General features: G+C 43.7%; 2 protein-coding genes across 2 annotated transcripts; one reads left to right on the top strand and one right to left on the bottom strand.

The window, feature by feature from the left end:
- The first annotated feature begins 238 nt into the window (after nt 1–238).
- On the top strand, nt 239–3,609 carry LOC125554181 (protein FAR1-RELATED SEQUENCE 6-like). Its single transcript, XM_087520914.1, has 4 exons — nt 239–2,521; nt 2,605–2,724; nt 2,802–2,874; nt 3,536–3,609. The coding sequence occupies exons 1-4, from the start codon at nt 239–241 to the stop codon at nt 3,607–3,609; spliced, it is 2,550 nt and encodes an 849-aa protein (XP_087377040.1).
- LOC125554182 (uncharacterized) lies at nt 3,349–6,359 on the bottom strand. Its single transcript, XM_087520913.1, has 4 exons — nt 5,884–6,359; nt 5,592–5,852; nt 3,911–4,902; nt 3,349–3,802 (listed from the first exon to the last, which is right to left on the bottom strand). The coding sequence occupies exons 1-3, from the start codon at nt 6,133–6,135 to the stop codon at nt 4,051–4,053; spliced, it is 1,365 nt and encodes a 454-aa protein (XP_087377039.1). The 5' UTR covers nt 6,136–6,359; the 3' UTR covers nt 3,349–3,802; nt 3,911–4,050.
- Between the last annotated feature and the right edge of the window lie 18,125 nt (nt 6,360–24,484).

Here is a 24,484-nt window from a genome sequence, read left to right as displayed (position 1 = left end):
CTAGCTTTTCTTGACCGTGCGGTCGATGTTACTGTATGTTGATCGATTCTTATATTCCTTTCTTCTCTCTGAATCTACATGCCTCTGAATCTACAAGCTTCTGAATCTACATGCCTCTGAATCTGCATGCCTCTGAATCTACATGTCTCTGAATCTACAATATGTTACCATCCCTTATCAGTTTAGTTATATTGCCTTTGAACAATAATAATGTTTAAAGTTTTCTTGATTTATAGAAATGGATGATGGAACTGGTGGTGTTCAAGAATCAAGTGACATGTCGATTTCAAGCGATGATGACACCAATAAGCAACGGAATGAAAGCAATGTGGAACTTGAAAATGACCTTGGTGAAGCTCAACCAGATGCCTTACTTGGAGACCCTAAATTGGGGATGACCTTTGATACTGAGAATGAGGTGCGAGAGTACTACAACAACTACGCTAAAGCAAAGGGCTTTGGTGTGGCAAGAAGAAGCTCAAACAATGATGATAATGGACAGCTGAAGTATCTTACACTTTCGTGCTCTCGGTATGGTAAGACTCAGTCCAGATCAAGAAATATGTTGAAACCAAATCCAACAACCGGGTTAGGATGTAAAGCTAAAATCAATATTACCCGTGGTCCTGATGGGAAGTTTCATCTTTCAACTGTCATTTTAGATCATAATCATACATTAAGTCCACACAAGTCTCGGTTATTCAGATGCAATCAAAAGTTAGACTTCCATGTGAAGCGAAGGCTTGAGCTGAATGACCGGGCTGGAATTCGAGTAAACAAGAACTTCAATTCTTTTGTTGTGGAAGCAAATGGTCATGAGAACCTAACTTTTGGTGAGAAGAATGCTCGCAATTTTCTAGAGAAAACAAGAAGGTTGAAACTTGGCAGAGGTGATGCTGAAGCGGTTCGTGATTATTTTGTCAAGATGCAATCCGACAACCCAAATTTTTTCAGTGTCATGGACCTTGATGATGAATCTCGACTAAGGAATGTCTTTTGGGCTGATGCAAGAAGTAGAGCAGTGTATGACTCTTTTCATGATGTCGTTAGTTTTGACACAACATATTTGACGAACAAATATGATATGCCTTTTGCTTGTTTTGTCGGAGTGAATCATCATGGACAATCAGTTTTTCTTGGATGTGCTCTATTATCAAATGAAGATACCGAAACATTTGTTTGGTTATTTCAAGCATGGCTCACATGTATGTCAAATCTCCATCTAAAAGCTATTGTAACCGATCAAGCAAAAGCAATTCAGAATGGTGTGGAAAGAGTTTTTCCAGAATCTCGATATAGATGGTGTTTGTGGCATATAATGAAAAAGATACCCAAGAAGTTTGGTGGATATGATGAGTATGATCACATTAAGGCTGCTATTGGCAAGGCAGTTTATGATTCATTAACAATTACAGAGTTTGAAGTTGCTTGGATGCATATGCTTGAGAAGTATGATCTTGGTGATAACGAATGGCTTAAAGGGCTTTACCGCCATAGGCACCGATGGGTTCCAGCATTTGTGAAAGATGCCTTTTGGGCAGGTATGTCTACTACACAACGTAGTGAGAGTATGAATGCCTTCTTCGATGGGTATGTTAATGCAAAAACTACATTGAAGCATTTTGTTAGCCAATATGAGAATGCTCTTCGTGATAAAGTTGAGAAGGAGAATATTGCTGATTTCAACTCTTTCAATTCAACCATACCTTGCATCACACACTTTGATATCGAGAAGCAATTTCAATCAATCTATACAAATTCGAAGTTCAAAGAATTTCAAGAAGAGCTAACACACAAGATGTATTGTGATCGGAAGTTAATAGAAAAAAAAGGGGCAATGGAAACATATGAAATAACTGAGGATGTGCTGATTGACAAAGAAAAAGGGTGGAGAAAAGATATTGTGTACCATGTACAATTCAGTGAGGAAGAGTTTGAAGTTAAGTGTTCATGTCGCCACTTTGAGTTCAGGGGGATTCTCTGCAGGCATGTGTTATGTGTGCTCACTCACAAGAAAATCAAGGAGGTTCCTCCACAATACATTCTTGATTGGTGGAGAAAAAATGTGAAAAGAAAACATAACTTCATCAGATGCACATATGGCGGCATGGAAGATACTCCTGTTGCAAATCGTTTTGATAGATTGTGCAACAGTTTCTACCCAGTTGCAGAGATAGGCGCCATGTCAGATGATTCATGCAATTCATTGATTGAAGATCTCTGCACCTTGAAAATTAAGTACTCTAGCAACTCAAGTTCTGAAAATAATAAGGATCAGGTTAGTGCACCAAAAGATCAATTGCAGGAAGAGGCGCCTTCTGATGGGAAGACAACAAGTAAAACTATACTAAGTCCAATAGCTGTTAGATGTGCTGGACGTCCTCCTTCATTGAGAAAAGAATCCAAGGTTGATAAGCTTATTCGTCAAGCAAATGAAAAGAGGAAGAAAGCTGAACTAAGGGAGAAGAAAAAGGCTGCACAAGAAGAGAAGAAGGCTGCACAAAAGGAAGCTGAACAAAAGGCATTCTCCCTATATTATTTTTTTATTCTGTGAAAATAATAACCCAAACTCGTGCGTGTTTTCTTACTAAGTATTTATTTCAGGCTCGCTCCATGAATTTGAAAAAGAAAATGTCCAATAAAAAAAGGAAATCATCACAGGATGATATTCTAGAACAAGATGTTGTGGAACAAGATGGCCAAACTTGTAGTAGCATGGCTGAGGTATGCTTATTTCTCACATTTTTATTTCTAGTAAACTCTTAAACATCCATGTAATTTTATCATTTTCTTTGGAGCAGAAATCATTTGACTTGGGCATTACCAATGGCAACATAAATCCACCCCAAGGATCAACTACAGTATCACTTGGAGGTTCATCGACAATGGTTATGCCCCAAATTCTCGGAGAATATACAAGTATGCTGTTTCAAGTTCAGCAAGGATCGACTGTAGTGCCTAATTCTGCAGCATTACACTTCGATGAAAATTAAGGGCTCGACGATATGATGGACCAGAGTTTGGACATGATTTACGTAGTTTGAAGATGTTGGATGCAATATTTTGTATGAACTTGTCAACTTTAATGTAATACCTGATACCTGATAGGCACCAGGGCACTAGAAAAGTAGACGGATTTATGTTTTGTCATCTTGTTTCGGCCCAAGGGACTTGAATTTGTCTCTGTTATATGGTTCAAGTATTAGTTGATTCCACTTTCAGTTCCAGTTCAAATGATTAGGTGATTCTTTCATGTCGATCCTAGCAGAAACATCAGCAGAAAATACTCTTTCAGTCTCAATAACACAATGACAGAATGTAAGAGGCAAGAATATGATGAAACCCACTTTTGTATTGATCTCAACCAAGTACATGAGTGCACGAACGTGCTAGTCAGTCGTGGCTAACTAAATCCCTGAATAAGGAGATATGTTTACAATGTACAACATCACGGAACAACAACAATATATAGGGATGTTTCCAACAGACATATTTCTTACTGAACTGCCTTGATTTTGTGCCCTTTCTGCATCAGCTGCTGGTGATGCTTACAACTTTTGGATAATTCTGCTGGATCCTGAAGATGTTCACAGGGAGGGCACTAGCTGATGGTATGTTCAGAGAAGGATTGAGTCTGCACTTGTTTGCAGAGATGACATGTCCTGACAAGATATACACTGGCAACCATATGATAGTGTTGATGATGCAAGATTGAACAATATATTGGCTTGTTTAGCTTTTGTTATCAGAATCTGCATCTTGTGTGGTACTGTTTCATCACGCATCTAACATAGCTCTGAATCTGTCAAGCAAAAAGTAACATCATCAGACAACCAAGGGACATGGGCAATTTCACACAACATGCAGGATATTTGCGATTTTAGTTGCTCGACATGACAAAATGGAGGACCTCGCCGTGGCACAATCTGGCCAAGAGTTCGCGCCGCCGCAGCCGACGACCAATAGCTCGCGCCGCCGTCGCCGGAGACCAAAGATCTCGCGTCGTAGCCGCCGGAGACCAAGAGCTCGTGAGCGCCGCCCGCGTACGACTTAGCGCGCTGACCCTCGCCATGTCACGCCGCCGCTGATCTTGGGGAACATCCTCTCCGCCGCTAGCAGTCGGCCGTCGCCGTCGCGTCGCCCGGGAGAGAAAGGGGATGAGCGGACGGTCTGGCTGTTGTGCGCGAGTAATTTTTCTGCTGTTTTCTGCTCGAGAGGGGTGGGCTGTGGGGATGACGTGGACGTTTCCACATCAGCGCGTATCGCTTGGTCCGTAGCAGCGGCCCGTAAGTGTAGCATTATCGGTTTGCCTACCATCCACGGGAGGGCAGCTGGAGGAGGGAGAATCTTTTCAAGCTCGATGACCCTGCGTTGCCCCCTCGCCACAACTCCATTGGGACCAGCCTCCATTGACCACACAGAGAGTTTAGTCTCCTCCATGGCCGCAAATACCAGTGCACCGTCTTCCTCCCCCATGAGTATACCGCGCGCCTGGTCCTGCAAATTAATCAGTGAAAGTTCCTGCTCGCCTACATTGTACACCACCATTCTCATGCTCCAGTAGCCCCACTTGACGGCGAAGTAAACTTTCTTTCCCACAACCGCGGTGGGCCCATTCTCTTCAATGGCGTAGGGATGGATGACGCTAGGGCTGGACGTACGAGCGAGCATTTTAGCTCGGCTCGAAGCTCGTTCTAGCTCGGCCCGACTGGGCTCGGCCCGACAACTAAAAAGGACGAGCCGAGCTGGAAATATAGGCCTGTTCAGCGACTGAGCCGAGCCTGTTTTCGCTCGGTCCAGCTCGGTGGCCCGTTTCGTCGCACACTCAAATTTTAAGATTCCGCAGCCCAGCGCTACACGAGCAGGCCAAGCCCAATACAAAGCAAACCCCTTTTCTCTGACCTACACGAGCAGCACGCACCCACGCACCCCATCCAGCACCATCCCCGCCGCCGCCGCCGCACACATCGGTCGCCCCCAGCCTCCCTCCTTGCAATCTCTTCTTCTTTCCGACGCCATCCATCAATCTGCCATTCTCTTTCCAAGCAAGATGAGGAGGGGGTGACGTTGCGGCGGCGCTGGGCAACATGCCGCAGGGGCACCTGGGGCAGGACAACGCGACCCCGCTGGACGCCGCGCCTATGCATGCCGTCGTCGGCGCGCACGCACGCAGGCATGACATCGCCGCCGAGCGCACGCACGCACGCCAGTGCTCGCGCGCTACCCACCCCACGTCCTTCTATGCTCCTAGTCCTCCCCAACGTCGGCCGCTGCATTCCCGAAGCCGTGCCGCCACACTGCCCACGTCGCTTGCCGTCCCGTCACGAGTCGCTCGGGCTGGACCGAGTCAGTGAAAAAACGAGCCGAGCCACCCATATGCAGCTCGTTGGTTTCACGAGCCGAGCCGAGCCGAGCCGCTCCAGAGCGAGCTAAAGCGTGGCTCGGACCTAACTTGGCTCGGCTCGGCTCGTGTCCAGCCCTAGATGACGCTGCCAAACGGATACGGATACGTCACGACGGCATTCGGATTCTCAACCGAGACCATCTCGCTCCACTCAGTAGTCTCCGATGAGTAAACGGAGGCGAAATACCATGTTGGAGCCGACGAAGGCCACGAGGTAGGGACCGTCATGGCAGCCCAGGTGGTCGCAGCCGTCCTTGGCGCATAGCACCGCGGCCATCCAGGTTACCTCTGCTCCAGCACAAAGAATCTCCACTAGCTCGGATCCGGTGGAAATCAACCGCTGCTTGTCGGTGATGGGGTCACCAAACGACGAAGTCAGTATCCTCCTCCTCGGGCGTGTAGAAGAGGACGCGGCCATGGCGGGAGTCGACGGCGTCCCAGTCGCGGCGCTCGCAGACGAGCGGGCAGAAGGCTCCGGTGGGGACGAATTGGGCGACATCGTGGCTCTCCTGAGATTTGTTGTGGAGGTAGCCCAATATCGGGGGAGTCCCGTGGAAGGCCCGGTAGTCGCGAAGGAAGGCGGGGTCGGAGATGAAATCGAACAGGGTGGTGCAGACGGCGGAGGCGCGGACGATGCTCGCCGGGTCATCCGGCGGGATGCGGAACAATATCTCGCGGATGACGTCGTCGACCAGCGAGAGAAGGCTAGGTTGCGGCGGAGGCGAATTCATTGTGGCTGGGTGGAGGTTGTGGGGAGAGTCGCCCTATAGCTCTATCGGCATTAGCGGCGGCGGATGCTGGAAGCAGGGCGGCGCCGCGGCAGCAAGGTGGAGCGGTGCGCCCGCTGTTGAGCCGAAAGGGGCGCCGCCGCCGCTGCTTGCCTAGAACGAACAGGCAGCGAGTGTGGAGGACTGCGCTCACTTCTAGGGTTTTCGGTGGAACTGGGCTGCGCTATTTCCTGATGGGGCCCGTTCCGACAACAGTCAGAGAGGCCGTCAGCGGCTCAGCGCCTGGTATGGGAAAGAGTTGTTTACTAAAGAGGAATTGGAGTCTAGAGGGAACCCTCGAAAAAAAAGAGAGTATACAGGGCGGACGGCCTGGGGGGAAATTAGACTGGCAGTAGTTCGAATCATTTGCTTGGTATATCTAATAATAATAGGAATTATGTGAGGAAGTATGTGTGGGAACTTTTTCTTTTAGGGTCAAACGCTACTTTTATTATATTTAGCTCATGTTCACATCGTTATAGATAACACCACAAATACAAACTGGAGGAAAATTAAACCAGATTTTACAACGCTTCTTCATGCAGCCTTCCCTCGTCAGATTATGTGCCGCCTTGTTGGCTGATCTTCTAGACCGGGTCATCCGGTGTTCGTCTACACCCTTGAGCAGCTCCTTGATCTCCTCAATTAGAGGGCCAAAACGCGACCTGTCACGATCATTATATTGAAGAACTTGTACCACTCCCAGATTGTCTGTCTCCAGGGATATCTTCTCCGCACCAATTTCCATGGCAAGCTGGACTCCTCGCCTGCAAGCCAACAGTTCTGCATGTTCCGGAACTGTGACATTAGGGAAAAAGTGACAGGCCCCGGCACGGAAAATGCCATGATGGTCGCGAACAACCACTCCTCCACCAGCCCAACCTCCTTCCTTCTTCATAGCTCCATCAACATTCACTTTTAGCCAATCAACATCCGGTAGACTCCAAGCTATGGTGGAGTCGTAGCATTTCTAATCTTCGGTGAATGGGCTACCACCCACTCATCAAGAAGCATCCAGATTCTATTCACCACAGAAGTAGCTTTTTCAATTTGTTTCCCATCCCTACAAGCATTTACTGCCAGCACATATGATATAAGGTCATAATCATGACAGCCTTCTCCCCCTCCCGTCGACCAAACCAATCAAGAAGCCAGAGACTCAAATTGTCTTGGGAATCAATATGCTTAGTTGGGATAAAGTCGCAACCATTACCACGAGTTTCGGACACCAGACTCCAGCATTTATTGGCAAACGGACACCTCCAGAACCGGTGAAGAGCTGTCTCTTTCCGCTTACAAACGGCACACCGTATCCCTGCCTTAATATTTCTTCTTTGAAGCTCCGCTCCAACAGCCAAGCCGTTCTTTAGGAGTCACCACACGTGGATCTTCGCTTTGCCAAAACTCATTCCATCCTTGCATCATGACAACCGTTGAAGAGCATGTCAGGCTGTCCCGCTGCTGCTCCCGAAGTTGCATCTCCAGGTGGTACGCGGAGCGGACATTGAAACACCCATTTTTAGTATAATTCCATGCAAGGTAATCATTTCGCCTCGCACCCCCTACAACCACTTGGTGAATATCTTCAATATCAGCTGAGTAAAATGCTCGATTCAGAACAGCCATGTCCCATGCTTTGCCTAAATAGTCTAGAAGATCAACCACATTATTTATATTTGTGCTATCCTTCATCCCAATAGGCTTTCTCTGACCCTCTCTAGGTATCCAATTGTCAGTCCACACACGAATATTCCTGCCTTCTCCTATTCTCCACACAAGTCCTTCTCTCAACAGACTACGTCCATGGACAACGCTCTTCCAAGTGATTGAGGCAAACTTGGGACAAGAAGCATCCAAATACGTCGAGTTCGGATAATATCTAGCCTTGATCACCTTTGCACACAAAGAATCAGGGGTTGTCAAGAGTCTCCATGCTTGCTTTGCGAGAAGTGCCTTGTTGAAAGCTTCAAAATCTCTAAAACCCAGTCCACCCGTACCCTTGCTCTTACACATTCTATCCCATGCAACTCAATGCACTTTCCGCTTACCATTTTCAGCTCCCCACCAAAATATAGAAGAGATACTTGTCAAGTTCCGGCACAATTTCTTGGTGAACTGGAAACAACTCATGGCAAACGTTGGTGTTGGTTGAAGTACTGATTTAACTAGGACTTCCCTCCCTTTTTTGACAACCTCTGACCCTTGCAACCTGCTACCTTTGCTCCTGCCCTTTCCCTAATATATTTGAAACATCCATCTTTAGACTTGCCAACCATCGTAGGAAGTCCCAAATATTTTTTCATTCAGTGCTTCCGAATCAGTCCCCAATGTCTGCTTCATGGTATTCTTTTCTGCATCCTCACACCCCTTACCAAAGAAAATAGAGGACTCGTTCAAATTGACTTTCTGACTAGAAGCTTGCTCATATTTCTGCAAAATACTACTCAATTGAATCATGCTATCTTAATTAGCTTCCACTAGCGAATATGCCCGTTGTGAATTTGAACTATGTTTAAAAAAAATGCACTATGTTGAACCACTCATGCTTCGCGATGAAGTACGTAAATGCTAGCTTTCATGAATCAGATTGCCCGGGTGACGAACTGGATCGTAGGAGAAGAGTCTCTAATGTCAAAAACGATTGATTAGTGGGGTTCTTCGAGACGGGACTCATGGGACATGATAGCTCTTGCCAAAGGACGGTCTGATGTTCCTCCACCACCACGTTGAGAACTTACCCGGTTGCAAGCCAAACTCTTCATAGGTAGTGAGTCGGCTTGCTAATTTTACGGGCACATCCGTCGCAGCTGAACGAGACCATATGAAGGAGGAGTTTGGACATGGGCACACGAAGAGGGGTTAATAGGTGCGATTACACAAACAATTTAGTCCATGCACATAAGATTTAGGGACCTGGAAGAAATTTACTACACAAAAAACATTGCATTGTCTGAAAATAGCTTCTACGTATGCCTAAAAAAATGGTAGTTCTATTTTGAGACCTAAGGGAGACACGACTCCATTGTTTGGCCGCTTGAGTATTCAGCCAGCCCATCCGTGTTCGAACCTTGGCTCTAGCGTGTGGTACACATGGAGTTTTCTTCTATTAAAGAACGCCAACATGAGGACACCCAATAAAAATTACAGTAAAATTTTAATCCCACAAGTTAGCGCACTTCCTCATTTAATAAGGGGAAACTCTTTTGAATCGTACGTTATACTGTTGGAGAACGTAGTAATTTCAAAAAAAATTCTACACACACAAGATCATGGAGATGCATAGCAACGAGAGGGGAGAGTATTGTCTATGTACCCTCATAGACCGTAAGCAGAAGCGTTTTATCAACGCGGTTGACGTAGTCATACACCTTCACAATCCGTCCCGATCAAGTACCGAACGTACGGCACCTCCGCGTTCAGCACACGTTCATCTCGATGGCGTCCTCGCCTTCTTGATCCAGTAAGAGGGGCGAAGTAGTAGATGAGTTCCGACAGCACGACGGCGTGATGACGGTGTTGGTGAAGAACAATTTCCGCAGGGCTTCGCCTAAGCACTATGGAAACTATGACGGAGGATAAACTAGAGGGGATGGGGTTGCCGGCACACGGCTTGGTGTTTCTTGATGTGTCTTGGGTGCTAGCCCTACCCCTCTATTTATATGTTATGCCTTGCGGTCGAAACTTGGAGTAAAAGCCTCCACAAAGTCGGTTTCACCCGAAAGGCAAAAGTCCTTCTCGGACTACAGGGCGAGACGCCAGGGTTCCTGGCGTCTAGACCCAGACACCAGGGACCCTGGCGTCTGGCCCCTGGACTCCGCAAAACTTCCTTTTGCGCTTGTCAAAAACCTTGTGCGCTTTCCCCTTTGGCCCAAATAAAGTGTTCTCGTACCCAATCATTTCAGGAAACATACGGAACCCCTTCCGGTGAATTCCGGAACCCTTCCGGAGACCAAACACTATTATCCTATATATCAATCTTTATTTTCGGACCATTCCGGAGTTCCTCGTCATGTCCGTGATCTTATCCGGAACTCCGAACAACATTCGGTCACCAACATACATAACTCATATAATACTATATCGTCAACAATCGTTTAAGCGTGCGGACCCTACGGATTCGAGAACTATGTAGACATGACCGAGACACTTCTCTGGTCAATAACCAATAGCGTAACCTGGATGCCCATATTAGCTCCTACATATTCTACGAAGATCTTTATTGGTCGAACCGCATAACAACATACGTTGTTCCCTCTGTCATCGATATGTTACTTGCCCGAGATTCGATCGTTGGTATCTCAATACCTAGTTCAATCTCATTACCGGCAAGTCTCTTTACTCGTTCTGTAATGCATCATCCCGTAACTAACTCATTAGTCACATTGCTTGCAAGGCTTATAGTGATGTGCATTACCGAGAGGGCCCAGAGATACCTCTCCGATAATCAGAGTGACAAATCCTAATCTCGAACTATGCCAACTAAACAAGTACCATGCATCAGAGACACCTGCAGAGCACCTTTATAATCACCCAGTTACGTTGTGACGTTTGGTAGCACACAAAGTGTTTCTCCGGTATTCGGGAGTTGCTTAATCTCATAGTCATAGGAACATGTATAAGTCATGAAGAAAGCAATAGCAGTAAACTAAACGATCAAGTGTTAAGCTAACGGAATGGGTCAAGTCAATCACATCATTCTTCTAATGATGTGATCCCGTTTATCAAATGACAACTCATGTCTATGGTTAGGAAACATAACCATCATTGATTCAACGAGCTAGTCAAGTAGAGGCAAACTAGTGACAAAATGTTTGTCTATGTATTCACATATGTATTAAGTTTCCGGTTAATACAATTCTAGCATGAATAATAAACATTTATCATGATATAAGGAAATATAAACAACAACTTTATTATTGCCTCTAGGGCATATTTCCTTCAGTCTCCCACTTGCACTAGAGTCAATAATCTAGTTCACATTGTCATGTGATTTAACACCAATAGTTCACATCTTTATGTGATTAGTTCACATCTTCATGTGACTAACACCCAAAGGGTTTACTAGAGTCAATAATCTAGTTCACATCGCTATGTGATTAACACCCAAAGAGTGATCATGTTTTGCTTGTGAGAGAAATTTAGTCAACGGGTCTGCCACATTCAGAGCCGTATGTATTTTGCAAATTTTCTATGTCTACAATGCTTTGCACGAAGCTACTCTAGCTAATTGCTCCCACTTTTAATATGTATTTAGATCGAGACTTAGAGTCATCTAGATCGATGTAAAAAGCTTGCATCGACGTAACTCTTTACGACAAACTCTTTTATCACCTCCATAACCGAGAAATATTTGCTTAGTCCTCTAAGGATAATTTTGACCGTTGTCCAGTGATTTACTCCTAGATCACTATTGTAATCCCTTGCAAAAATCATGTTAAGGTATACAATAGGTAGTGGAAGAGGGGAAGGGCCGGCCCTCTATGGCGTGCCCTAGGGGAGTCCTACTCCCACCGGTAGTAGGATTCCTCCCTTCCAAGTAGTAGGAGAGGAGGGAAAGAGGAGATAGGGAGGAAGGAAAGGGGGCCTCCCCCCTCCCAATTAGGATTGGGCTTGGGGGGCGCCCCCTCCTAGGTCGCCTCCTCCTCTCTCCCACTAAGGCCCAATAAGGCCTATACACTCCCCGGGGGGTTCTGGTAACCTCCCGGTACTCCCGTAAATTCCCAAACTCACCCGGAACCATTCCGAAGTCCAAACATAGTCATCCAATATATTGATCTTTATGTCTCGACCATTTTGAGATGCCTCGTCATGTCTGTGATCATATCCAGGACTCCGAACTACCTTCGGTACATCAAAACACATAAACTCATAATACCGATCGTCACCAAACGTTAGGCGTGCGAACACTACGGGTTCGAGAACTATGTAGACATGACCGAGACTCATCTCCGGTCAGTAACTAATAGCGGAACCTGGATGCTCATATTGGTTCCTACATATTCTACGAAGATCTTTATCGGCCAAACCGCATAACAACATACGTTGTTCCCTTTGTCATCGGTATGTTACTTGCCCGAGATTCGACCGTCGGTATCATCATACCTAGTTCAATCTCGTTTCCGGCAAGTCTCTTTACTCGTTCCATAATGCTACATCATGTAACTAAGTCATTAGTTACATTGTTTGCAGGGCTTATAGTGATGTACATTACCGAGAGGGCCCTGAGATACCTCTCCGATACTCGGAGTGAGAAATCCTAATCTCGATCTATGCCAACTCAACAAACACCATCGGAGACACCTGTACAACATCTTTATGGTCACTCAGTTACGTTGTGACGTTTGATAGCACACTAAGTGTTCCTCCGGTATCCGGGAGTTGCATAATCTCATAGTCATAGGAACATGTGTAAGTTATGAAGAAAGCAATAGCAATAAACTAAACGATCATCGTGCTAAGCTAACGGATGGGTCAAGTCAATCACATCATTCTCTGATGATGTGATCCTGTTCATCAAATGAGAACTCTTGTCCATGGCTAGGAAACTTAACCATCTTTGATTAACGAGTTAGTCAAGTAGAGGCATACTAGTGACACTCGGTTTGTCTATGTATTCACACATGTACTAAGTTTCCGGTTAATACAGTTCTAGCATTAAAAATAAACATTTATCATGATATAAGGAAATATAAATAACAACTTTATTATTGCCTCTAGGGAATATTTCCTTCAGTTAGCACCGATCGATTTCGTGGCTGTGGCTTCCTCCGACGATGCATCTTCTATTAGGGTGATCCTAATAAAGTATTTTGAGGATCTGGCCAAGAAGAATCCCCCAGCCAAGGAGAAGAAGGGCCCCATCACGTAAGGAGTGTGACGACTCGATGCCATTGAGTGAACTGACGTACATTCCCAACGACGCTTGGTCCTCCACCGTGGGGATGCCCCGACGTGCTCTGACTCCACAATCACCGGTTTCACGGACTACACCTCTGAGTAGTCCACCCCGATAGTTTGGCGTTGATTTAGTGATGTAGTCGTGTAGGTGTTGATATGGACTTCTTATATTGCCACTTGCGATGCTTTTGATTGTAGTATGAGTGATGAACGCTTACGTGGATTATGTATGATGTGCTATTTTTAACCTTGCATTATTTCTCTACTGTTTTTCTCTATCTTTGTAGATGAAGTGGTATGCGATGTACGGAGGTAGATGTCCAGAAGTCTACGATTCATGGTCTGAATACAATGAACAAGTGATTTACTATGAAAGCAGCTCCCACGACTCGTTCAATAGCAGAGAGAAGACAGAGTGTCATTACAATCAGTATGTGCTTAAGCAGAAGAGAAAATCTGAATTAGTGGGTTCAGTGGATGGGTTGACTGGATGTGCTAGCCAGAAACGGCTTATCGGGTCTAGTGGATGGAAGGACTTGATAATTCTTTTTCAGTTTGTGATAATTGTGGTCTTGCTTTTATCTTGTGGTCGCACGTACAAATGCATTGACCACTTTATTGTTTAGTAAGTAGGCATTTGTACTAAAGAGCTACCAACTTGTGATCTCAAAAGAAGTTGGTGTGTGAACTATTTTATGTAATGGTTATGTGAGTTTCTTGTTAGGCATTGAGACTTGAAATGCTTGTTTGTGTATTGTATATAATTTTTTGCGGCAGGGATCACGGGAAAAGCAGTAAAAAGTTGTCTGGGAACGGATCTTTGCCGAGAGCTGCTCTCGGCAAAGTGGCACACTGGTAGTTGGCTGTGGCGGCTTTGCCGAGAGCAACTCTCGGCAAAGTGGCATGCCCCAGCTGTTGGCTGTGGCATCTTTGCCGAGAGCCACACTCGGCAAACAACTGACGGAACCAGCCGATGTAAAAGTCACTTTATTTTGCCGAGTTGTACTGTTTGGCTCTCGGCAAAGTATTTGCCTAGTGCCCGTACCTTGGCTCACAGCAAATTCCTGTTTGCCGGAGTGGTGTATGCCGGGTGGCTTTTGCCGAGTGTAGCACTCGGCAAAGGCTTTGCCGGCGGTTATAGGCCCTTTGCCGAGTGTTCGTGGCACTCGGCATATAACTAGATTCCGGTAGTGCCATCATGAAGTCGCTGATGTTGAAGAATCTCCGTCCATGTGGTGCCATGAGATGGCTGAGGTGGTTATGGCCATTGTTGTAGTTTGCTGATCGCATATATGATAGCTTTTTTTTTCATATTCCCCGCCTACGCATTGCTTTGATCTTGGTCTTACATAACTTAGCAAGTTGCCGGCGCACGTGTTTTCACGTGTATGTGAGTTGATGTTGGCTGTGTATCCTATCTATGAAGAGACCAGTTGTGTGTTCATTGTGTAATGTATCTTCTTGATGTTAGATTTCGAGCCTGTGAATTCTATGAAAAAAAATATGGAAAAAGTTCTGCACGAGATGCGGGTGGACTGATTATATAGACTGTGAATTCTATAGATGATCTAACATTGAAGCATTTCCTATGTGTTAGATCTGAATGAGACAAGGCTTTGCAGGCTAGAATGCATAGGCAAAATCAATAGACTTGGCTTTCCGAAATTCTCCAGCCACGGTCTAACGCACAAATTACATCAAAGTTTACATATTCATTCATACTGTTGCGTTGCCAAGAGCATGCAGTTGTCACAACACAAATTGACAAATCTCAGTTACAAGCACAATGCAAACAGTTGGTCACACGGCATAACAACATAACAACCTTAGAATTATATGGTCACACTAGAGTAACTGAATACTTGAATAGAAAGCTGTCGTTCCTCTGAAACCAACAAACCGACCAGAAAGTTATTGTTCTCTGAAACCAAGTCAAAAGTTCAATACTTCAATCATACTCTCAAAACGCTCCAGCATTTCTCCACAGAAACTTGGCCATTATCCATGCAACTCCATGATTCATCTGCTCTGCAAAGTGGTCAAACGTTAGTGCTTTAGTCTGCCGCAGTAATAACGAGACAATGACTTCACATATGACGAGCTAATGGCATGGGCTCTATGTGGCAGACTGATCCTCTGAAGTAATGAATAAGCTGATATAATTACTAAGAGTGCATGTAAAGAATGCGCTGATCACAAGAAAGCTAAAATATTATAGATGCTCTAGCAACCTTCTTGGTTCGACCTGAATCGAACTCAACCGCAAACAACCTGACCACTAAACTGAAGAAGACGACACCCTCTGGCTCTGGAGTACTTAATTTGTTGCTTTAATCTGTATGATTGTAAATATAGGCATGCAGCAGTTGGTATCATGCACGTGCATGCTCTGAAGTCTGAATACATGATCTGAATATATCTACAAAAAAAGGTAGAACCATATATCTACAAAAGTGTGTGAAGTATTTTTGTTCCGGATAACATAAATAGAATATTGAATAGTTTGCATTAGAAATCACCTGACAAATATGCATGTATGCAATATTTTTGGTCGTATCCAAGGTAGTCATGTCCTCATCAGTTAGAAACCCTATTTTACTTTTTATTTTTGTCAGTAGTAAAGCATATTCTAGTTCCAGTTTTTATGTTTCATCCCCTATTTTTAGTTTCTTTCCATGTGGGTGCAGGCGATCCAATGGTAGTCTGTACCCGGGGAAAAACAGAATATTTGTTGGAAGAGCAGGCGACCCCTTTGAGCAACCGAGACTGCATGCTCTTAATTATTTGCCCCTAGTATTTTTGTATAGTACACACAATCTGGTAGCTTTGTTTGGGCAGATTACTCCCTCCATTTCATAATGTAGTGCACCCACGTTTTTCAAGATTCAACTTTGACCATAAATTTGACCAATATGGGCGACTGCGGCAGGAGCATAACAGATACCTTTGAATTCATATTCGAAAGAAGTTTTCAAAGGTATAATTTTTCAGTAAAATGATTTATGTATTATTGGTCCAATTTATGGTCAAAGTTGAATCTCCAAAAGCGTGGGCACGGTACATTATGGAATGGAGGGAGTACTTCCAACTGGCCATGTAATTTGTAGTTTAATTAGTTCTGGCCATCTTGGGTGCTCACTTGGAGAAAGACATCACTGAAGTTCAGTGATTGATCCTCCCTCCGTCCCATAATATAAGAACTTTTTTGATACTATAGTACTATAAAAAACACTCTTATATTATGGGACGGAGGGAATAGTAAATTTGATAGGTGGGTCTATGATTTCGAAAGGGACAAAATAAGGATTTGAACCATGTTTGATCTAAAAATACAAAGAACTCTATATCAATTTCCTTAACTTCCAAAATAACAGCAAAGCATGCTGGAATTTGTTTCACTTCTAATTGTCAAGCAGATAAGTTCTACTAGTTGTCAGTCTTCTTTTTTGTAAGAAAGTAAGCATTTCAAGCTGGCGGTGCTTAAACCTTTCATGTCATTCCTGCAGATCAAGTGTCTGCTTATTTTACTTGTCAATGCAGGGTTATGAAAGGTTTTGGGTTGTAAGAATTGCTGTTTTTGGAGATGGACCGTACATGTGTGTCATTGTTCAACTGCTAACAATTTGCTGTTTTCAGTATTGAAAGAACATAATCTGGAGCACTATCATCTCGCTGTCCATATATATAGATAAACCTGCATATGTCTTGAGTTTCTTAATCCATTAAGAAACTGGAGCCTTTAAGAATGGCTTCTGTTGCGCTTATCAAAATTCCATTTCTATACTATTGTTTCCAAAATTTTCTGCATTATTTTTACCAAATATAAATCATTATATTTGTAGGTTTGAATACTTTGCACAAAAAGACTGAACTCCACTTTGGTTTTTGATATCCCTACCTATATCCATCACAAGTTGTAGTTTGATTTATCTGATGAGAGCAAGCGACCATCATTTGTAGTCAGTACCAAGAGAATTGCGGATTACCACCTTATGTATGTCCCTTACAGTTAAAAATAATTATTCAGCAGACTTTCCATGCCTAGATTAATCTTATGTGCAGCAACGCAAAGAATAATTAAACTCAATCGCGCAGCTATTATAATAAAAGTAATTAATCTTATTTGCACCAACGCAAAAAATAATTAAACTCAGTTGCTACACTTCATTTATTATGGTTCTTTCTGTTCAAAATAAAAAGGATGTTGATTTGGGGTAATTTCAATGTGTCTTTATATGTTGTATAAGGAAGCAGGAGGAAACAAACAATACTAACAAACTGATAGTAAGTTAATATTGGACCTCGTATTTGATTAATTAGCTTCTTGGTTTTGCTGATGAATATGTGGAATTACAATGTTTGCATTCTGTAGAAAACAACTCCCTTAAATTGGCTATATGTCTAATATACAGAAAACTTTAACACTGGTTTTCAAAGATGTCTTAAAGGAGCTTTGATACATTTAGCAGTCTAGGTCCCAAACTTTTTCGTGCCCCTAAAAATAGAATAATAGATATCTTAGTTACTAATGTATGTAATATAGATGTAAAAATCTTTTATATATTTATAATTTTGTTTTCCAAAGTAAACCTTGAACAAAAAATTATTAACTTGAGGTATATATAAGTACAGCAAGGGAATGGTTCTGGTCATATTAACTATTTTAGGATGTACATTTTACACTTCTGTTTTATTAGAATCCATTTATCGATGATCCTTTACTCGATCAGCGATAATTTCATCAAGCTAGCATACAATGGAGAATGCAAATCAAGAATTTATGTCCATAAGAGATGATTCCCATGAGAGATGGTTCCATTGATGCATGGAGTCAATTGGACAATTGAGGAGAGCCAACCAAAGATTGGGAGCAAACCTTGAACATAGAAGTATTAACTCGAGAAAGATATAAGTAAGGCTAGGGAACACACTCTTTGTTTGTAAGTACATGGCGTTATATACACCGACACATTCTCCAGTATGCATATTTGACCATAAGTTTTAGGCTAATGTCTGCAAAAACTAATGAAAATGCATGTGTTGCAAATATTTTTCATTCAAAATCCATTTGCTCGATTATTCTGTGTGCATGAGTTGGGCATCAAGATCTATAGAGATAGATCAAGACGCTTAATTGGACTTTCACAAAGCACATACCTTGACAAAATTTTGAAGAAATTCAAAATGGATCAAGCAAAGAAAGGATTCTTGCCTGTGTTACAAGGTGTGAAATTGAGTAAGACTCAATGCCCGACCAATTCAGAAGATAGAGAGAAAATGAAAGATGTTCCCTATGCTTCAGCCATAGGCTCTATCATGTATGCAATGCTGTGTACCAGACCTGATGTGTGTCTCGCTATAAGTCTAGCAGGGAGGTACCAAAGTAATCCAGGAGTGGATCACTGGACAGCGGTCAAGAACATCCTGAAATACCTGAAAAGGACTAAGGATATGTTTCTCATATATGGAGGTGACAAAGAGCTCATCGTAAATGGTTACGTTGATGCAAGCTTTGACACTGATCTGGACGATTCTAAATCGCAAACCGGATACATGTTTACATTAAACGGTGGAGCTGTCAGTTGGTGCAGTTCTAAACAAAGCGTTGTGGCGGGATCTACATATGAAGCGGAGTACATAGCTGCTTCAGAAGCAACAAACGAAGGAGTCTGGATGAAGGAGTTCATATTCGATCTAGGTGTCATACCTAGTGCATCGGGTCCAATCAAAATCTTTTGTGACAATACTGGTGCAATTGCCTTGGCAAAGGAATCCAGATTTCACAAGAGAACCAAGCACATCAAGAGACGCTTCAATTCCATCCGGGATCTAGTCCAGGTGGGAGACATAGAGATTTGCAAGATACATACGGATCTGAATGTTGCAGACCCGTTGACTAAGCCTCTTCCACGAGCAAAACATGATCAGCACCAAAGCTCCATGGGTGTTAGAATCATTACTGTGTAATCTAGATTATTGACTCTAGTGCAAGTGGGAGACTGAAGGAAATATGCCCTAGAGGCAATAATAATGTTATTATTTTATTTCCTTATATGATGATAAATGTTTATTATTCATGCTAGAATTGTATTATCCGGAAACATAATACTTGTGTGAATACATAGACAAACTAAACGTCACTAGTATGCCTCTACTTGACTAGCTCGTTAATCAAAGATGGTTATGTTTCCTAACCATAGACATGTGTTGTCATTTGATTAACGGGGTCACATTATTAGGAGAATGATATGATTGACATGACCCATTCCATTAGCTTAGCACCCGATCGTTTAGTGTGTTGCTATTGCTTTCTTCATGACTTATACATGTTCCTATGACTATGAGATTATGCAACTCCCGTTTGCCGGAGGAACACTTTGTGTGCTACCAAACGTCACAACGTAACTGGGTGATTATAAAGGAGCTCTACAGGTGTATCCAAAGGTAAATGTTGGGTTGGCGTATTTCGAGATTAGGATTTGTCACTCCTATTGTCGGAGAGGTATATCTGGGCCCTCTCGGTAATGCACATCACATAAGCCTTGCAAGCATTGCAACTAATGAGTTAGTTGTGAGATGATGTATTACGAAACGAGTAAAGAGACTTGCCGGTAATGAGATTGACCTAGGTGTTAAGATACCGACGATCGAATCTCGGGCAAGTAACATACCGATGACAAAGGGAACAATGTATGTTGTTATGCGGTCTGACCGATAAAGATCTTCGTAGAATATGTGGGAGCCAATATGAGCATCCAGGTTCCGCTATTGGTTATTGACTGGAGACATGTCTCGGTCATGTCTACATTGTTCTCAAACCCGTAGGGTCCGCACGCTTAAGGTTTCGATGACAGTTATATTATGAGTTTATGAGTTTTGATGTACCGAAGTTAGTTCGGAGTCCCGGATGTGATCACGGACATGACGAGGAGTCTCGAAATGGTCGAGACATAAAGATTGATATATTGGACGACTATATTCGGACACTGGAAGTGTTCCGGGTGATTTCGGAGAAAACCGGAGTGCTGGAGGGTTACCGGAACACCCCCCCCCGGGAGAAGTAATGGGCCTTAGTGGAGAGAGAGAGGGGAGGCCAGGGTGGGCCGCGCGCCCCCTCCCCCTCTGGTCCGAATTGGACTAGGAGAGGGGGGCGGCGCCCCCCTTTCCTTCTCCCTCTCCCCTTCCTTTCCCCCTCCTAGTAGGAGTAGGAAAGAGGGGAGTCCTACTCCTACTAGGAGGAGGACTCCTCCTCCTTGGCGCGCCATAGGGCCGGCCGGCCTCCTCCCCTTGCTCCTTTATATACGGGGGCAGGGGGCACCCCTAGACACACAAGTTGATCCACGCGATCGTTTTCTTAGCCGTGTGCGGTGCCCCCTTCCACCATACTCCTCGATAATATTGTAGCGGTGCTTAGGCGAAGCCCTGCGACGGTAGAACATCAAGATCGTCACCACGCCGTCATGCTAACGGAACTCTTCCCCAACACTTTGCTGGATCGGAGTCCGGGGATCGTCATCGAGCTGAACGTGTGCTAAAACTCGGAGGTGCCGTAGTTTCGGTGCTTGATCGATCGGACCATGAAGACGTACGACTACATCAACCGCGTTGTCATAACGCTTCCGCTGTCGGTCTACGAGGGTACGTAGATCACACTCTCCCCTCTCGTTGCTATGCATCACCATGATCTTGCGTGTGCGTAGGAAATTTTTTGAAATTACTACGTTCCCCAACAGTGGCATCCGAGCCTAGGTTTTATGTGTTGATGTTATATGCACGAGTAGAACACAAGTGAGTTGTGGGAGATATAAGTCATACTGCTTACCAGCATGTCATACTTTGGTTCGGCGGTATTGTTGGACGAAGCGGCCCGGACCGACATTACGCGTACGCTTATGCGAGACCGGTTCTCCCGACGTGCTTTGCACAAAGGTGGCTAGCGGGTGTTAGTTTCTCCAACTTTAGTTGAACCGAGTGTGGCTACGCCCGGTCCTTGCGAAGGTTAAAACAACACCAACTTGACAAACTATCGTTGTGGTTTTGATGCGTAGGTAAGATTGGTTCTTGCTTAAGCCCGTAGCAGCCACGTAAAACTTGCAACAACAAAGTAGAGGACGTCTAACTTGTTTTTGAAGGACATGTTGTGATGTGATATGGTCAAGACATGATGCTAAATTTTATTGTATGAGATGATCATGTTTTGTAACCGAGTTATCGGCAACTGGCAGGAGCCATATGGTTGTCGCTTTATTGTATGCAATGCAACTGCGCTGTAATGCTTTACTTTATCACTAAGCGGTAGCGATAGTCGTGGAAGCATAAGATTGGCGAGACGACAACGATGCTATGATGGTGATCAAGGTGTCGCGCCGGTGACGATGGTGATCATGACGGTGCTTCAAAGATGGAGATCACAAGCACAAGATGATGATGGCCATATCATGTCACTTATATTGATTGCATGTGATGTTTATCTTTTATGCATCTTATCTTGCTTTGACGGTAGCATTATAAGATGATCTCTCACTAAATTATCAAGAAGTGTTCTCCCTGAGTATGCATCGTTGCGAAAGTTCTTCGTGCTGAGACACCACGTGATGATCGGGTGTGATAGGCTCTACGTTCAAATACAACGGGTGCAAAACAGTTGCACACGCGGAATACTCAGGTTATACTTGACGAGCCAAGCATATACAGATATGGCCTCGGAACACGGAGACCGAAAGGTCGAGCGTGAATCATATAGTAGATATGATCAACATAGTGATGTTCACCAATGAAACTACTGCATCTTACGTGATGATCGGACATGGTTTAGTTGATTTGGATCACGTGATCACTTAGAGGATTAGAGGGATGTCTATCTAAGTGGGAGTTCTTTAGTAATATGATTAATTGAACTTAAATTTATCATGAACTTAGTACCTGATAGTATCTTGCTTGTTTATGTTTGATTGTAGATAGATGGCCCGTGCTGTTGTTTCGTTGAATTTTAATGCGTTCCTTGAGAAAGCAAAGTTGAAAGATGATGGTAGCAATTACACGGACTGGGTCCGTAACTTGAGGATTATCCTCATTGCTGCACAGAAGAATTACATCCTGGAAGCACCGCTGGGTGCCAGGCCTGCTGCTGGAGCAACACCAGATGTTATGAACGTCTGGCAGAGCAAAGCTGATGACTACTCGATAGTTCAGTGTGCCATGCTTTACGGCTTAGAATCGGGACTTCAACGACGTTTTGAACGTCATGGAGCATATGAGATGTTCTAGGAGTTGAAGTTAATATTTCAAGCAAATGCCCAGATTGAGAGATATGAAGTCTCCAATAAGTTCTATAGCTACAAGATGGAGGAGAACAGTTCTGTCAGTGAGCATATACTCAAAATGTCTGGGTATAATAATCACTTGATTCAATTGGGAGTTAATCTTCCAGATGATTGCGTCATTGACAGAATTCTCCAATCACTGCCACCTAGCTACAAGAGCTTCGTGATGAACTATAATATGCAAGGGATGAATAAGACTATTCCCTAGCTCTTCGCAATGCTGAAAGTTGCGGAGGTAGAAATCAAAAAGGAGCATCAAGTGTTGATGGTCAACAAGACCACTAGTTTCAAGAAAAAGGGCAAAGGGAAGAAGAAGGGGAACTTCAAAAAGAACAGCAAGCAAGTTGCTTCTCAAGAGAAGAAACCCAAATCTGGACCTAAGCCTGAAACTGAATGCTTCTACTGCAAGCAGACTGGTCACTGGAAGCGGAACTTCCCCAAGTATTTGGCAGATAAGAAGGATGGCAAGGTGAACAAATGTATATGTGATATACATGTTATTGATGTGTACCTTACTAATGCTCGCAGTAGCACCTGGGTATTTGATACTGGTTCTGTTGCTAACATTTGCAACTCGAAATAGGGACTACGGATTAAGCGAAGATTGGCTAAGGACGAGGTGACGATGCGCGTGGGAAATGGTTCCAAAGTCGATGTGATCGTGGTCGGCACGCTACCTCTACATCTACCTTCGGGATTAATATTAGACCTAAATAATTGTTATTTGGTGCCAGCGTTGAGCATGAACATTATATCTGGATCTTGTTTGATGCGAGACGGTTATTCATTTAAATCAGAGAATAATGGTTGTTCTATTTATATGAGTAAAATCTTTTATGGTCATGCACCCATGAAGAATGGTCTATTCTTATTAAATCTCGATAGTAGTGACACACATATTCATAATGTTGAAGCCAAAAGATGCAGAGTTGATAATGATAGTGCAACTTATTTGTGGCACTGCCGTTTAGGTCATATCGGTATAAAGCGCATGAAGAAACTCCATACTGATGGACTTTTGGAACCACTTGATTATGAATCACTTGGTACTTGCGAACCGTGCCTTATGGGTAAGATGACAAAAACACCGTTCTCCGGTACTATGGAGAGAGCAACAGATTTGTTGGAAATCATACGTACAGATGTATGTGGTCCGATGAATGTTGAGGCTCGTGGCGGATATCATTATTTTCTCACCTTCACAGATGACTTAAGCAGATATGGGTATATCTACTTAATGAAACATAAGTCTGAAATATTTGAGAAGTTCAAAGAATTTCAGAGTGAAGTTGAAAATCATCGTAACAAGAAAATAAAATTCCTACGATCTGATCGTAGAGGAGAATATTTGAGTTACGAGTTTGGTGTACATTTGAAACAATGCGGAATAGTTTCGCAACTCACGCCACCCGGAACACCATAGCGTAATGGTGTGTCCGAATGTCATAATTGTACCTTACTTGATATGGTGCGATCTATGATGTCTCTTACTAATTTACCGCTATCGTTTTGGGGTTATGCTCTAGAGACGGCCGCATTCACGTTAAATAGGGCACCATCAAAATCCGTTGAGACGACGCCTTATGAACTGTGGTTTGACAAGAAACCAAAGTTGTCGTTTCTGAAAGTTTGGGGCTGCGATGCTTATGTGAAAAAGTTTCAACCTGATAAGCTCGAACCCAAATCGGACAAATGTGTCTTCATAGGATATCCAAAGGAAACTATTGGATACACCTTCTATCACAGATCCGAAGGCAAGACTTTTGTTGCTAAATTCGGAAACTTTCTAGAGAAGGAGTTTCTCTCGAAAGAAGTGAGTGGGAGGAAAGTAGAACTTGATGAGGTAACTGTACCTGCTCCCTTATTGGAAAGTAGTACATCACAGAAACCAGTTTCTGTGACACCTACACCAATTAGTGAGGAAGCTAATGATGATGATCATGAAACTTCAGAACAAGATACTACCGAACCTTGTAGATCAACCAGAGTAAGATCCGCACCAGAGTGGTATGGTAATCCTGTTCTGGAAGTCATGCTATTAGATCATGATGAACCTACGAACTATGGAGAAGCGATGGTGAGCCCAGATTCCA

This window comes from Triticum urartu, chromosome 4A, assembly GCF_056163025.1.
Source record: "Triticum urartu cultivar PI428250 chromosome 4A, HENAU_Tu73, whole genome shotgun sequence".
In the NCBI taxonomy this organism is placed as follows: domain Eukaryota; kingdom Viridiplantae; phylum Streptophyta; class Magnoliopsida; order Poales; family Poaceae; genus Triticum; species Triticum urartu.
Note: the sequence above shows the minus strand (reverse complement) of the source record. Positions and strands in the feature narration are given on the sequence as shown.

Bases quoted from the DNA above. Each gene is read 5' to 3' on its own strand.
- LOC125554181 (XM_087520914.1), top strand. From the start codon at position 239: ATGGATGATGGAACTGGTGGTGTTCAAGAATCAAGTGACATGTCGATT. The intron at 2,522-2,604 runs GCATTCTCCCTA...TATTTATTTCAG, and splicing joins AAAAGGAAGCTGAACAAAAG to GCTCGCTCCATGAATTTGAA. The intron at 2,725-2,801 runs GTATGCTTATTT...TCTTTGGAGCAG, and splicing joins CTTGTAGTAGCATGGCTGAG to AAATCATTTGACTTGGGCAT.
- LOC125554182 (XM_087520913.1), bottom strand. From the start codon at position 6,135: ATGAATTCGCCTCCGCCGCAACCTAGCCTTCTCTCGCTGGTCGACGAC. The intron at 5,853-5,883 runs ACCGGAGCCTTC...TCGTCTGCGAGC, and splicing joins ATGTCGCCCAATTCGTCCCC to GCCGCGACTGGGACGCCGTC. The intron at 4,903-5,591 runs GTATTTCGCCTC...CTGCTCGTGTAG, and splicing joins CCTTCGTCGGCTCCAACATG to GTCAGAGAAAAGGGGTTTGC.